The sequence below is a fragment of the Pocillopora verrucosa genome, chromosome 3 (genome assembly GCF_036669915.1).
Source record: "Pocillopora verrucosa isolate sample1 chromosome 3, ASM3666991v2, whole genome shotgun sequence".
NCBI lineage: Eukaryota > Metazoa > Cnidaria > Anthozoa > Scleractinia > Pocilloporidae > Pocillopora > Pocillopora verrucosa.
Genome location: NC_089314.1, coordinates 29,647,306 through 29,662,154, shown reverse-complemented (window position 1 = coordinate 29,662,154; position 14,849 = coordinate 29,647,306). Strand labels below are relative to the sequence as shown.

General features: G+C 36.8%; 1 protein-coding gene and 1 long non-coding RNA gene across 2 annotated transcripts; both read left to right on the top strand.

The window, feature by feature from the left end:
* Nucleotides 1-4,494: 4,494 nt before the first annotated feature.
* Nucleotides 4,495-6,613, top strand: LOC131786687 (uncharacterized). Its single transcript, XR_009340388.1, has 3 exons — nt 4,495-4,652; nt 5,623-5,797; nt 6,514-6,613. It is a non-coding gene; the product is annotated as an uncharacterized lncRNA (long non-coding RNA).
* A 1,003-nt stretch (nt 6,614-7,616) lies between these two features.
* LOC131786679 (adenosine receptor A3-like) lies at nt 7,617-14,651 on the top strand. The gene is made up of 2 exons (XM_059103755.2): nt 7,617-7,904; nt 13,084-14,651. Exon 2 carries the CDS (start codon nt 13,098-13,100, stop codon nt 14,244-14,246), a length of 1,149 nt encoding a protein of 382 aa, XP_058959738.2. The 5' UTR covers nt 7,617-7,904; nt 13,084-13,097; the 3' UTR covers nt 14,247-14,651.
* Nucleotides 14,652-14,849: the final 198 nt, after the last annotated feature.

Genomic DNA, 14,849 nt, shown 5'->3' with positions numbered 1-14,849 from the left:
GAGTTTACTAGAATAGATAATAGCTTAAGTTACGCCTTAATCACTGTGTGATCACTGTTACTGCCTTATGTAAATATCTGACATTTTACATTTGGATGTAAAGTGAAGTGAGTGATGGGTACACAAGTCCTGTAGATAATCATGTCAAGTTAGGCTTTAAAATATTTCTGTGAAAAGCATTTTTTTATTCGAAGCTCTCACTCATGTTTTTACCATTAACGATACAATGCAGCACAGTTTTACCAATTATTTTACACTAGAGCTTAATGATACAACTCTACAATAGTTATTTTACAACTAAACAACATAAAACTGCACAATTGTTACCCTTGAGAAAAACAACGACACATTTAATCAGCAGGGTTGCGCCTCAATTCAAAATCCAACAATATATCCTGTCAATTACAATATTCCTGCAATTTAAATCGACACTAGAAATCATTTATCACTTCGTAATTATCGCTGAATTATTCCTTTTATGCATTTAATTTCAGCTCAAGTGGGAAAACAACAAAATATTTGGTGTATAAAATCGTAAGGGAGCAGAAGGGCGAGGCTATCTTGAGAGAAAATTACATCCAGCTTATTTTCACAGATACAAACATTTTTAAGAACGTTGCTTTTGAAGTATGACGATTAACGTCGCGAGGAACTAATTTCGAATTGAGAAATCTATTATATTTTACACATATCACCCTAATTATACATAGTTTAACAAATTACAAAACCAACAGCAGATACCAATATAAAGTTATTATCAAGTTGAGATTTCAAAGTTGCGATCAAAATGACTCTCGTTTCTTTGAAGTTTGTTGGCTTTATTTGGGTTGCCTCTGGTATTTCTTCAGTGCTCCATGGCCAAGATTCTAATGTTGAAATGTTCAAATCTGTGAGCGGTGAACAAATAGTCTTTTCAAATTTCGTTGTGTATTTGCATAGCCTTCTAAATGTTTCCGCCATGGAATCACACTCCACCGAGACACCTGAAGATTGCCAGGATCTTTGCCTACTCACCCCCCACTGCTTCTCTATCAATATGGCTATCCATTCTAACTCTGAGAACCGTCGACTCTGCCAGCTGCTGTCCACTAATAAGGAAGGACAGTCTGAGCACTTTGGACCAAGCAACTATTTCAACTACTTCACGACAGTGGTAAGTATTTTTGTTTTTTGAAAGGATTGTTTAATGCAAGCTTTCTTCTTGAACACCGTCATTTCGATCGAGATCCAAAACTCTGTCTTTTTTCACAAATTTGTTTTCAGATAAAACAAAATTATGCATTTTCTCTCCGTCATTTCTCCGGCAGCAAACTTTTCATTTTTAGACAGTTTCGTTTTGATCCCACCAAGGTAAATAGAATTAAAAAAAATAATTTTCAAAGGATTAATCATAATATCTCGGTAAGCGTATTTGAGATTTTCAAGTGTCATCCTCTCTTGTTTGTCACTGTAATAATTCCTCGTTTATTCTTTTTGACAGTTCCTTTTTTTTTTTTTTTTTTTTTTTTGTACTTTACCTCTGTGTTTGGTTCTTACTCTTTTTCAAATTATGTCAGCTCTTTGTATCTAAGCTGCATTTTGGAATTTCCCTACTTTTTGTGGCGCCTTTTCATCGCCTTTAAAACATTCCTTTTAAGCCTGCGCCATGCTTCAGTCAACCTTGTTTGCGCAGGGGGACATGTCATCAACACGGCACAAGCAGCAATTTTACCTGTGAATGTGCCCCTGGCCTTGAAGGACAATTCTGTGAAATTGGTAAGGAAGCATTTTGCCAAATATGTATTTTCTTCAACATTTGATTTTCAAAAGAAACGAGAGAAAAAACTCAAAAGCAAGCAAACGAAGAAATAAACAGACACAACTGTGAACCGATTAAGCTTTTTCGGGATCTGGTTCAATACGTAAACATATGGTTTTTACCCTATCTTTACGGAGTTCTTAACTTATTCTTTTTCAGGCGGTACAGGATGGGTTAAACTGAACGTCCGGGGACCGGTCTGTATTGGCGCTAAAGGAGATGCCTTTGGGCGTGTGTCACCTCAGTTTGTAGGATACGTTGTCGCTATTAAACTTGTTCACGTCTCTGGCCTTTTATATAACTCAAGAAATTCTCCTGGAGCGAAATGGGGACACGCCAGAAACAATAAACTTGGAATCCTTATCACTGACGACCAGAATCAAGTCAAGCTTCCCGAAAACTTTACGGGTCCTCAATTTTACACCATGGCAGGCAACACAGCCAGTTCACCGGAGTTGGTGTTCCCCAATTTTACAACGCCCAAAATTGTCTCGACGGATTTGGAATTGAGATTGTGGTATTTGGAAGACCATAATGACACATCTGAGGCTGATAACAGGGGTGAATCTTGTGCAGATGTTTTCATGTTTTACGTGTAAAACTTTGAATTGATTTCCAATCGGTCACAGGCGTAGCAAGCAAGTGCGGGTACAGGTGTCTGTATCCTTACCCCTCCCCCCTTCTTATTCCACATAGCCTTTGTAAAATAATAATTTTTGCGAAGTTTTTTTGAAGATAATTTTTTTAAATATTGGTTTACGAAATCGCGCGAAGGTCGACAATCTACTCGGCGTAAACCATTTCCAGAGCTAGATAAAACATTTACTGGCCATTCTCACCGCGTGAATACGAACCCTCTGATGTCCAAGGATGAGCGTCATTAATCACTGTATGTAACGAGCACGAAAATTTTTAACTGATCAGTCTCTGTTGTTGATAGTACTTGTTTGCTCATCCCTGTCATTAAAACTCCAATCGCAAAAACGTATTCTGAAATGTATAAATAATTTGATAGGCTGATCTGCAGTCCATCACAAAATGAATTTGAGATGTACTTTTGGTTGCTGCGCGAGTGATCAAAATTTAAAAATAGCACTCAGAAAATGTATTTACATACTCCATGAAAGAAATAATTTCTGTCCTTCCGCTGTAAATGCGAACAAAAGTACGTGTGTGCAAATGTCATGTGTGGAAAATCAAACCCATTCTAAAATAAGATATTCCTAGAGTCCACGATGATTCTTCATGAGGAATAATTGAGATATATCAAAAGGATGAAAAGGTATAAAATAAGGAAGCTTTTTCACAATGAAAGAAAAGAAGCGAGTTTCGTCTTAACCCAAGTGTGAAATAAAACTACCAGCATTTTGCCATGAAGAGACAGTTCTTTGATTGTTATTATTCAACTATTTACTGTTGGAAGCCAAGTGTACCTCTATCACGGAGAAGGATAATTGTACAATTCAGTTCTCCTTTAGTAAATCAATTTTGGCTGGCTATAGTAATGGTTGTCCGGTAATCTTATTGGCCTTTTTACTCAATTGAGCCTCACTTCAAGAGGTAAGGTTAGAAAACTGGTATGAAATATGGTATTTATTGGTCTAAAATACGGTCATGGCAATTGTATTCCCCCTCCGCTCCCCCACCCCCACCCCCATTCTCTTCCCTCCCCTACCCCCCTCTCTCGCCTTCCATTTACGAGGCGTATGGATTATAAACGAGATTTTAGATCTAAAACCATGAAGTACGTCGTGATCAAAGAAATCTGGCGACACGATGGCAGTAAATTTGACATAAAAAAAAATTAAAAAAAAACAAAACAAAACTACTAAGCACGCCGTGACTAATCCTGAGTGATCACCTTCATGCTGTGCTGGAGACAAAATGGCGGAAAGTTGGTCACCTCGGCCATTTTATGTGTGGGTGAAAATTCCAGGCACGCTGTGTCGAATCATTTCTCCATATTGGCATTATCACGCACAAAATGGCCCCGAATTAAACAGAAAACCATGCGGCGGTGAAAAACATGCATACTAAGGCATTATTTTAAGTCCTGTTTCAGACCCAAGTGGGAAAAATTATTTCCCTCGTTGGCGCTGAAATCTCAATTTTATAGGAAGTCAGAAACATAAATCAAAATTTGTTTGTCCTCAGCTCGCAAAGGTGGTAAAAATTTTGTGTGATGTCTTATATTCAAAGTCATCATGAGAATCATAAAGATTATATCACAAATGGAGATTCTCATTGTCATATAAATTGAAACAGAAGGACAATTACACAAAATATCTCAGCCACATTTATTCCCTTAAGAAATAATCTATGTTATTTACCAGCTGGTAGGTGCCCGGGGCCGCAAGCACGGGGAAGCGTCTTTGAGCCTGGGGTCATTGTTTTCAAAATACAAACAGACATCCCAGCCAACAAATAAAATACACTTATTAATAGATTTATTAGTGAATCTTTTTTCTTCTCCAATACAGAACATTTAAGCTACTCTGCAACTTTCGGCATGTTATGCCTCAAAGAACTTAAAATGGGGAGTGCCTACCGTTTGCTTGATTGACAGCTCAGATGAGACCAGATAAAGAAATGATGAGTAGATCACTATCTAATTTACCACTCGTAAAAATAATTAAATTTTAGGGAAATATGATTCTACCTGCTGCCTCTCATGAATAAGGAGGTATAAAATGAGGACGCTTTTTTACAAAAGCAGAATAGAAGTGAGCTTCGTCGAACCACAAGTCAGTCGTGAAAGAATACTGCTAACATTGAATCATGAAGATGTTTCTCCTATTTTTGTTGTTTACCTGTTTACAGCTGATGGCCGAGTCTGCCTCAATCAAGGAGAAAGGTAACTGTACAGTACAGTTTGCCGTAAGAATTATTTTTCGGTCTTTCTGTGTGGGTGTGTGCGTGTCGCTCTCACCCCTCCAGTGCTTCTGTAACCTTTTCGAGAATCTAATAAGCCAATTCAGTTATTCAGTATAGCACTCACGGCAAACGGCACGCAGCAAGTTCTTGTCATCGTTTACCCTTTTTTAACTAAATTATTTTGAAATTTCTGCATTCCCTCTGAAAAAGATCTCTTCAGCATCCACAACCTCTTCTCTCTAACTAAGCCCCCTTCAAGAGCAAATGTTTGATCGTTTCGCATCTTTTGCAAATGAACAAAAGTGAAACAGGAAAAATTAATTCAGCGGCGATGCGCTCCTAGGCTCACTTTGTTCAATGTTTGCCGGACCAAACATCGCCTTTATTTAGTCACTGTATAATGTGTGCTACAAACGCGATATTGACAGAAAATGTTTTAGCTCAATCAAGTTTTTCAACGTTTGGCTGATCCTCTCTTCTCCATGATGGTAAACCTATAACCGATTCACACTGGTTTTTTTCGATTCCCTTCAAAATTGGAATAAAAAAGACTTCAAGTATGGTATTTTAAAAAATCCACGAAGCTTAAATCTTGTCACATCAGCTTGGAAAACAACCTATTTGGGATCCACCTTGGTAATCGAGGACATTAATGCTTTTGGTTTGGGAAGAAAATATCTTGTGGCTAATGTTATCTTGACGTGGTATAATAGGTATATAATTTCTAAAGTTACAGTACTTTAAAGTACTGTAACTTTATGAAGGGTGATGAATTTTTAAAATTACCCAAAATCTTTGTAGAATGATGAATTTTTAAACAATTCATCACCCTACAACGATTTGGGTAATTTTCAAAAAGAAAAAGAAAAAGAAGAAATGAATATGAACTTTTATGATTAAAAACCATCGCCCTATGTGTTATTGAAACATCACTTTTTGTTTCATTATAGAGGAGATTGCAGGTATTCTACGTGAACCAGCAGGGTGCACAGATGAAGACCCCACCTATTGCAGCACATTTGGTAACCAATACTGCACAAATGTACGACTTTTTTCCACTACCAGCAACTTCGATGACTTCAAAGGAAAGTGCTCCGCCTTTTGTGGACTCTGCTAGGAGAATAGGTAGGCCTAAGGATAACTCTTTTCTCAGAAACAATAGGGTTGCTTATTTGAACAAAGTTTAGCTGATGACTGACAAAACCTCGTTCTGAGCCAACTTAAATATAGCCGAACCTTTTACTTGAACAATTGAGAGCAGTTTCAACAGGGCCGAAAACTAATAGTGGATTGACCATTTTTAAATTATATCAACCCTTTTAAGGAGGGTAAAACCGCGTAAATATCAGTTAGGTACTATACGTAAAAACTGCGTAAAACCAAGTGGTCAAAGTCCTTTTCAATTGACTGTCGAAACAGCAATATCTGAGTAATCACGACGACCAATCAGAACAAGGAAAAATATCACTTAAGAACAAACAGTCGAAGATCATGAAGCGCGAGAAAACGCGCGTGACCAAGTTGCAAACAGTTTTAGTTTTGGATCTGATTGGTTCAGAGAGAAAGTGGCGGGAGTTTTCTGGACCAATCACAGAGCTAAGTTAAACAACACCAAAGCAACCTTCAATCACTTTCTGTACTCAGTGAAAGCTGCTCTAATAAAAAGTATTTCTTTCTTTCTCATCTTTGTCTATATGTGTCCATCACCCAAAAACCAAGCGTTAAGAGAAACCTGATGCTATTAAGAAAGCTAGTCTTGTTACTGTCTGTGCAGAACCTTTAGGATTTCTAACCATTGTTATCTGAGACATGCTCATAAAATTCATCTCTCCTCTTTTCAGGACACAAATGACGTGAGTGGAGAGTTGAAATGAACAAGAAAGAGTGATCTATATGCTTATAATTGTTGCCCTAGAGCTGTAATAAAAGAAATGATCATCAGCTGTTGTTCATTAGTTTGAGTTTTGTATTGTACTTTGCGAATTGAATATCAAAATGACGGAAACCTCGAAATTTGTACCGTTCCGCCTCAAATTCCGAACTCAAAGATAGAACAAGGACCTTTGTGACTTGGGGACTTAAACTGCCTGTCGAGGACGAAGAATTTGGGACCTGTGAGAGCCTTTGCTAATTATGATGTCATAGAAAGAATGAGGATCTGTCTGCCCCTAAAAAGGAGGCTGCAGATTAGAGACTTCTCAGCGGACAAAAGACCCGTACCCGAGTAGATAAATATTCCTTGTCAATCACCTTTCAATAACCTTAAATGATTTTCATTGGAATCGCGTAACCACTTTGTCCTCCATAGCTGCTCTAACTTTCCTCCGACATAGCCAGCTATTTTCGTGTTTGACAGAGTGAGAAAGGAAAATTACACTGTATTTCATCTCGATAATTAATCAGAGAAAATGAGGATCAATAAATGTGATTCACAAGAACACAACATTTTCGCTCCCTGTAGTCGTAATGCAGAAAGCACTTCGATGATAGCACGTTAATCTGCATAACCTATATGACCGTTCGGGATCGAGGTGTAGTTACGATTTGAAAATGGCAGCTGCGCTTTTATAAAAAGCAATTAAGCAAATTCGGGCGGCCAGTCACAAAGAGGTTCATTAAACAGAGTGCAGTGCATGAATTAACAACTGACAAACAAAACAAATCCGTACTTTTGAAATTTTGATAAAGGAGGAAACATTCGTGTCTTGTATTATAAACGTAGATTTGGAAGAAATTTAAAATTACACCTTTGAGCAGGAAGGTTGTCCTAGTTTGTTCAAATGTTAAATTTGCACAGGCGTCAGTATTTGCCTGCTTAAATGCAGCTGTCATTTCTGCTTGACACACATCTCCGGGGCAAGATCTGTCATTAGGTGTAAAAGAAAAAATAATCAGGATAAGCGAGTGGATGATCGCATTTACAAAAGCCAATGCAATCCACTGATCTCGTTGTAAATTAGAACAGCAGGTTTTATGGTCGATCCCAGAGTATTTCTCTAAAGGCACTGAATGGCTTGTGAGTTGTAATCACATCCATCGTTCACACGTTTCTAAAAGTGCAATGACGGCATATGCCATTTTTAATCAACTATAAGGAAAATATCACTAATTTCCATTACCATCTTTTCGGCTAATAGCGGCTTTAAAACACATATCTCACTCCTTCCACGAGCGGTCGATCGAATCGAGGACGAAGCTTTAAGATTAAACTTTTATGCATTGCTTATTTAAGGTAAGTGGTAACTAAACAAGAGTAACTTTTCATGTTTGTGAGAAATGTGTCTGTAGCTTCGTTCCATTTGCCTATCCTCATGATCTTTAAGTCGTACGAAATGTAAACGACCACGCTGTGAAAGTATACAAAGGATGAAACTTCGTTAATGATAACAGCAAAAACAAACCATCATTACGCACGCTCTTCTCTTAACTGTTCCTTCTTGTGGCACAAATAAGACCAAATTGTTTGGTCGAAGACAGAAATTCGGTGTTTTTTATCCAAGCTTTTTATGTAATTTATTTTCGCCCATAGCAGTGATGAAATTACTATTTTTACATCAGTGAGACTTCATGGACCAAGTCAAGTATAACAAAACCTTTTACATGCTCTTGTTCTCTACTAAAACAGGGACAGAAATAAGAAGAGATTTGATTATTTTCTTGAGGAGAAATTTTAATCAACTTGCTTTTTTTCCAAAATGGTAGAAAACAATCCCGACGTAGTTGATTCTCATTTTCATTTATTCATTTCAATATATTTATCGATGACCTGAGAAAGAAACACTTGGTAGAGTTTAAATCAACAAAACACAGACATAGATCATTAGCAGTTTTAATTTTACGTCCTTTTTTTAGGATTTATTGATCTCTTCTCATCATTATTTTTTCAACTGGCGCAGAGTCCCTTTTCATTATTCCACGAAAAATTATATCGTTATTACATTTTCCCAATTTTTATTAGCACTTTTCATCGACTCGACAGGAATACAATTTTTTTAATGACCGCCTTCTATGTTTTGCTTTGTTACGACTTTTCTGATTTCCTTTTTTTCTTTTCTCGTTAGTTTTAACTGTCATTTCACCGACGTCAACTTAGGGAAACTGAAAAAATATTTATTTATACTTTTCCCGTTCATGATTTTATTTTAAATTGATGTCACAAATATTCAAAAGAACCAACCACATTAGTTACATTACTAACATTTAGTACAGGATGACGAGCGTAATTTGAATGGCTTTCAGAAAGCGGTCTTCAATCTTACCGAACCGGGCTTATGATAGCTATTTACGATATTAAAAGTTATTTGAAATTCACTACCTCAAGTAAGGCAGACGGAGAAGTTTCTCCTCGGTTCGTTTGATAACTTTTCTTTTCAATCAAAAACAAGTAAAGCTTTGCAAACACAATTTTCATTGACGTTGATTTCTATGCAGTGCTTCATCGCCATAAGAAAGGTTGATGTTTTTAATTTGTTCTAAACCTTACAAAATAAAAATTCACAAGTAAAATTATATGCCCATGTGAATTAACAAAAAGCGGGCTATCTTTGTGCGCCATTTGATGTATTGCACATGGAACTAAAAGTGCCGTATTCCGGATTCTCGTAAGTAATTTTTCCTTTTTGGGTAATGCGACTTTTGCACTTTGAAATTAAAACCATTTGGAAAGTGCGAAGTTGCACTTAGTTTATGGATTTCTAAGTGGAACAAAATTTGCATTCTACCTTAATCTTAGAGCCAAACCTATCTTTTTCGTTCAGCAGGTATGTAATGAGGAACATTTCAAATTTTCTATCAAGAATCTTTGCGTTGCACTGTCGCTGAATACCTTTCTTTTGGGGAAAAGGAAAAATTTCCATTACAATTCAATGAGTTACAAACCTACCAAGAATTTAATCTGTACCTGGAAAGATATGCAATAATAGGAAACTTGAATCAATATATAAAACAACAATCTGATTAGTTCTTATGAAAAAAAAAATTGGCCCTCTCGACAAAATATTACGATTCACATCAAGAACGTCATGGAATCACCTTCACGGATCGCAAAATTCAAGTGTGAATTCACGCTGGCCCAAACAAATGAAACGCTGAATAAAGCAGTGGTTAATTCATTTATTCACTTCTTTTGTCATTCATATTTTCCGAGTTGCATGTATAAACATATTTTTAGTATAACTTGCCCTGGGGAGGAGAAGCTACAAAATATATCCTCACTCCGGAAAAGTCAAGTACGATGCTAAAAGAAGCAATTTGCTGTAGTTTGGAGGCGTATTGTCTAAAGTGTCTTCTGGTCTATTATGATTTTCTTAGATGAAAATACGAGCTTAAGAACGATGTGATTGCCCTAAAGTGAACAGAAGGTAATCTTATCCGTCCATCTGTAAGACTGTTTTCAAAAATAAATGTAAATTTTACAAAATCTATAAAAATAGAGATATCTGTTAGTGGCAATATGTACAAATGACAAATTCCGAATTGCGGTAATTTCCAGGTCTGACTTTAGAATACTCAATGGTTAATTATACGAAAAAAAAATACACAGTGTGAAGTCAACTACGAACGCTTCAAAGAAACACTTCTGTCCAAACAACTGTCGACAGCTGCTCAAGGGCATATCAGTTGGCCATTACTAATTTCTGAACCAAAACCCAAATATCTTTTTGAAATCATAAAGATAGAATTTTTTCATGCAACAAAGCATTCCTCGTTGTGAATATTTCGCCATTCCACCATTCCGCTATTCAATCATTCCATCGAATGGCGTCACCCTGTTAAACTCAACGCATTGCTCCCTTCGCAAACATAGCGGGTCTTTTGAGCATTTGTCGCCGATTGAAATGGTAAAATGATCTCTTTTCGAATCAATGAAATTTGCCTTTAAAGTTTCCACGATATGCAGATCAAACCTATTTAGATATTTCTGCAAAGGAGAAGTCTTTTTTTCAATTACTTGCATGAGACGCCATTATGAAATTATTTTGAGATGTTTATCATCTATTGTTGTGTCACGGTTAGAACTGAAAAAATTGTATCTTTGGATCTACTGGAAATAATTCGCTGATTCAAACGCCAAAATGCTCTCCCTTTCAAGGAAAAGTTTTTCCTCTATATTTTCATGATCACCACTTTTAAGAAATTTCTGCAAGGAAAAGCTTTCTTTTCTCAAGCGCCATTCTGAAATGATTGTGAGATGTTTGTCGTCTTCTGCCGCAAAGCCATAACGTTGTCCTAATGAGTGACTGAGGGTAACAATAGAATACGATAGACCTCTTCGTCCACAACGAAGTCTGCCGCGTCTTACCCGATATTCCTCGCTTTTGCCTTTGGCTTACTTGGGAACATCTTCGGTCGTTCAAAGCTTAGTGACGATTTCTTCGAATCGCTTCGAATGTTGTACGGATTATTAGAAGGTGATCATTCTGTTTTTCGGTGCTACTTATTGTTTGTCACTACGAGACAGACTTCGTTGTGAACGAAGAGGTCGTTCGTCTTCTATTGTTACCCTCACTCCCTCAATAAGACAACGTTATGGTCTCGCCTCCATAGGAGGCAGTAGCCATAAAAAATCATCCGCCATTTGATCGCAAAGAGGAAGGGAATTTTAGAAACCACAACTGGAGTGATTCAGGAAAATTAAAAATCGTGTCTTGGCAGCAATTTAAGCGCAACAAGAACCAATCATTTATGGTGTCAATTTTAGAATTAATAGAATTTGAAAGTGCACAACAATACAAAAAAGTAAATCGAGAGTGAGAAATGGTTCTTTCTTAAACTAGTTATGACGTTTTCCTTCATTCATTGTATGGCTTTTCCATATATTCCACCGTCATAAAATATTCTTTCCTCAGTCAACCTGGTACATAAACATTTTCCAAATCACTGCTTTGAACGGAGATGCAATATTTAACTCAAAAGCGCCTTTCTGCATTTGAACACGAGAGTTTTCTGCACCAGTCTTATTGAGAGAAAAGTCTTTCACGAAGTAAAACTAAAACATATGTCGATAACCTCAAATTTGTATCGTGAACAAGCTAACAAAAGGAAAATGAAGGCTTCTTTTCATTATCACGGCTTATTTGTCCACTTTAAATTTTCTGTTCAAGTGTTATTCCAGTAAATCCCGTGACAAACTCTTAACGCGATTTTTTTAATCGATTTTTTAATGAAACAAATGTCAATTAATCTCTCAGCAAAGATATTTTCGGAAAATGAAACTCCTGTGTCGCTTTCGCAGGTAAGAAAGGCTAGTTATTGTCAAGATTGTGAAACACCCCCCTTTAAAGATCTTCAAGGGAGGCCAAACTGGTATGCATAAATGCACTTGATACAGCGTAGATAACGAAAATTGAAAATTCTCCTAGTAATGATTTTTAAAGAATTTTTATTTGCACGACACTACTACAGGGCGGTAAGTGCAACATGTTTTTGCGAATTTCAAATTCTCCATTTGAGTTTATTTCTGTGTCTAGAGGTTCTCAATGGGGTTAACAGTTAAAAATTTAACACTGAGTTGGACGTACAACATGACCAAGGTTAATCGTTCGTCGTAAGAAACCTTAACCGTAATTTTTTTAACTTTTAACCGCAACGGAAAGAAATTAACTGTAAGCCATAAAATGACCAAAATTTTAACCGTAAAGGCATCACCTAGCTTTAAGACTCTCTATCTAGATTTAAAATTGTTCATGGAAAATTTTTATTTCCTAAAACATGTTCTGTTTTCAAAAACCACTCAACTGTTAGGATCGATGTTGAAACGGAACGGCGATACTCAAAAAGACCAGCATAGAGGTAGAAATGTATTTAGGAAGGAAATTTATCGGCAAGATATAATTTTTAGAGCTAGAAGGAGATCTACAGGTGCTATTGGATTATTTCTTGACACTAGAGAAGAAACCTGCTTGAATTTTATTTATATTTCCCTTTCGCGAGATACTGGAATATCACAGGGTGTTTTTTTTTTAAGTCCAAAGCGAAATAGTGATATAAAGGAAATATGATCGATGTCTGTTGAGCTCATTTAACCATAGGACTTAATATTTGTACCACATTTTCATTTTCATGTTTCCTTTCATGCTTGACCTTAACAACCATTTGCAGTAGATTTACATGAATCGGTTGACTATGTAAACGCGTGAATTTTTTTTCACAATCCATAAGCTGACAGCATGAAAATATTGGTAGCATGAACAAATTGTGATTTTATATTTCCTTAGAGGATTTTAGTTCAGATTTTGCGCGTAAAATATTCGTCAACATTTTTCAAGGGCTCCATTTGAAAGATAATTGCCTTCAGGGTAGATATAATAGGAATTTACATTTAAAATTGAAACATCAAAGAGTCTTTTGAAACAGCTGTTAAAATGGATGAAAACATCATCTCATATAATGATATATATCTACTACCACAGCAGATAACCTCAAGATGAATAACAGCAGCATGTCTACAGGGGTCCATATGCATATCAATGAAAGATTGCCTGTTACACCCGTGGTTGTAACTCTTTCGTTTTTATCGCTTGGCACTGTGCTCGGAAACAGCTTGGTATTTACAGCGATCCTCATTAAGCCTGCACTTCACAGCGTCACATATCTGTCTGTGTTCAGTTTGGCGATCGCTGACTTCTTAGCAGGAATACTTGCCATGCCCAGTTACATCCTCAAAAAGTTTTCCATGGCAGAGTCTGTCGATGTCATCATATGCGACGTATTCCGGTTTTCGTATTTTCTTACTGGATATGCCTCTATCCTGAGCCTTTCAGTCATCAGCGTTGAACGCCTGCTCGCCGTAAAGTGGCCGCTGAGATATGCAACCGTTGTCACACACAAACGAGTTATCACGGGCTTGTTACTCACTTGGTTTGACGCGATAGTGATATCACTGCTACCGTTTGTTCCATGGGAGTCAGATTCTCCTAATAAGGAGTGTAATTACGAACCTATACGCTGGTGGAGCATTATGGTCATTGTAACCAACGTTATATTGCCATTCGTAATCATAATAACTTGCTATAGCTATTTGTATCTCACTGCCAGGTCGCACATAAAGAAGATATTGAGTGACAGAAAGAGCCTGGGAGATAATGAAACCCGGAAACCGCGACAAACGAACGAACGTAAAGCAAGCACCACAATTTTAATTGTTATTGGAGTCTTTGTGGCCACTTGGTTCCCCTCATGCCTTTATTACTTCCTGTTAAAGACCTGTCCGCAATGTTTTTCAGATTCATTCAGAAGTAAACAGAGTATTTTAAATGCTTTCGTGAAAATTTTGACGTTTACATCGTCCTTTGCTAATCCTTTGATTTATTGCTGGAGAAGCCGGCATTTCAGAAGAGCTTTTTTTGAGATTTTGGCAAGACTGTCAAGGAAGTTTTCTACGCTGCAAAGAAAGGATAGCAACAGCACTGAAGTTGGTCGCTACAGAAGAAACACAATAACCAGCATTGGTAAAACAGAGGCCTGCAATGTTTTCGTGTCTCAAATGGACGAAGGCAAATACATTCCAATTACCTTAGACAAACCTAAAACCGATTCGAGGAGAGATCACGAAGTGAAAGATGAACAACTTTGACACGTGCTTGTAATGAAGATCTGAAATAGACACAGATGTACAATAAAACTTAATATTTCAAAACATAAGTTTTGAACAACGAAGCATTCAATGACATTAGTAAAAGAAGCTTCGAGTACACCTTGGTCAACTAGAAAATTCGACATAAATAGCAATCGCTTTGATATAAACTGAATTGTGTGGACAACATGGATTGGATTAGATTTGTTTGGTTTTATCTTGAGGGTTGCCCTCAAGACATTTCAAAATTGCTTTGAGATCTATTGGCAAACGGACCTAGCTTTTCTTGAACGACGGTCTAAAATGACATAAATTATAGCAAATGGATCTCTTGAAGTAGATGCTAAAATCAGCATCATCATCATCATCATCACATCATAATCATCAAGAAATGTAAGTTAGAGTTGAGCAGTCTGGGGTATAAATTGCATCCATCTAACGTATCTTATTATACATATATACATATATACATATATATGTTTTAAGATACGTTTGATAGATGCCGAACTATATCTATACCAGACTTCTCAACTCTAACTTACATTTTTGATGATTATGATGTGACAATGAATATGATAATATTTGTTTCCCAACCATTTGACA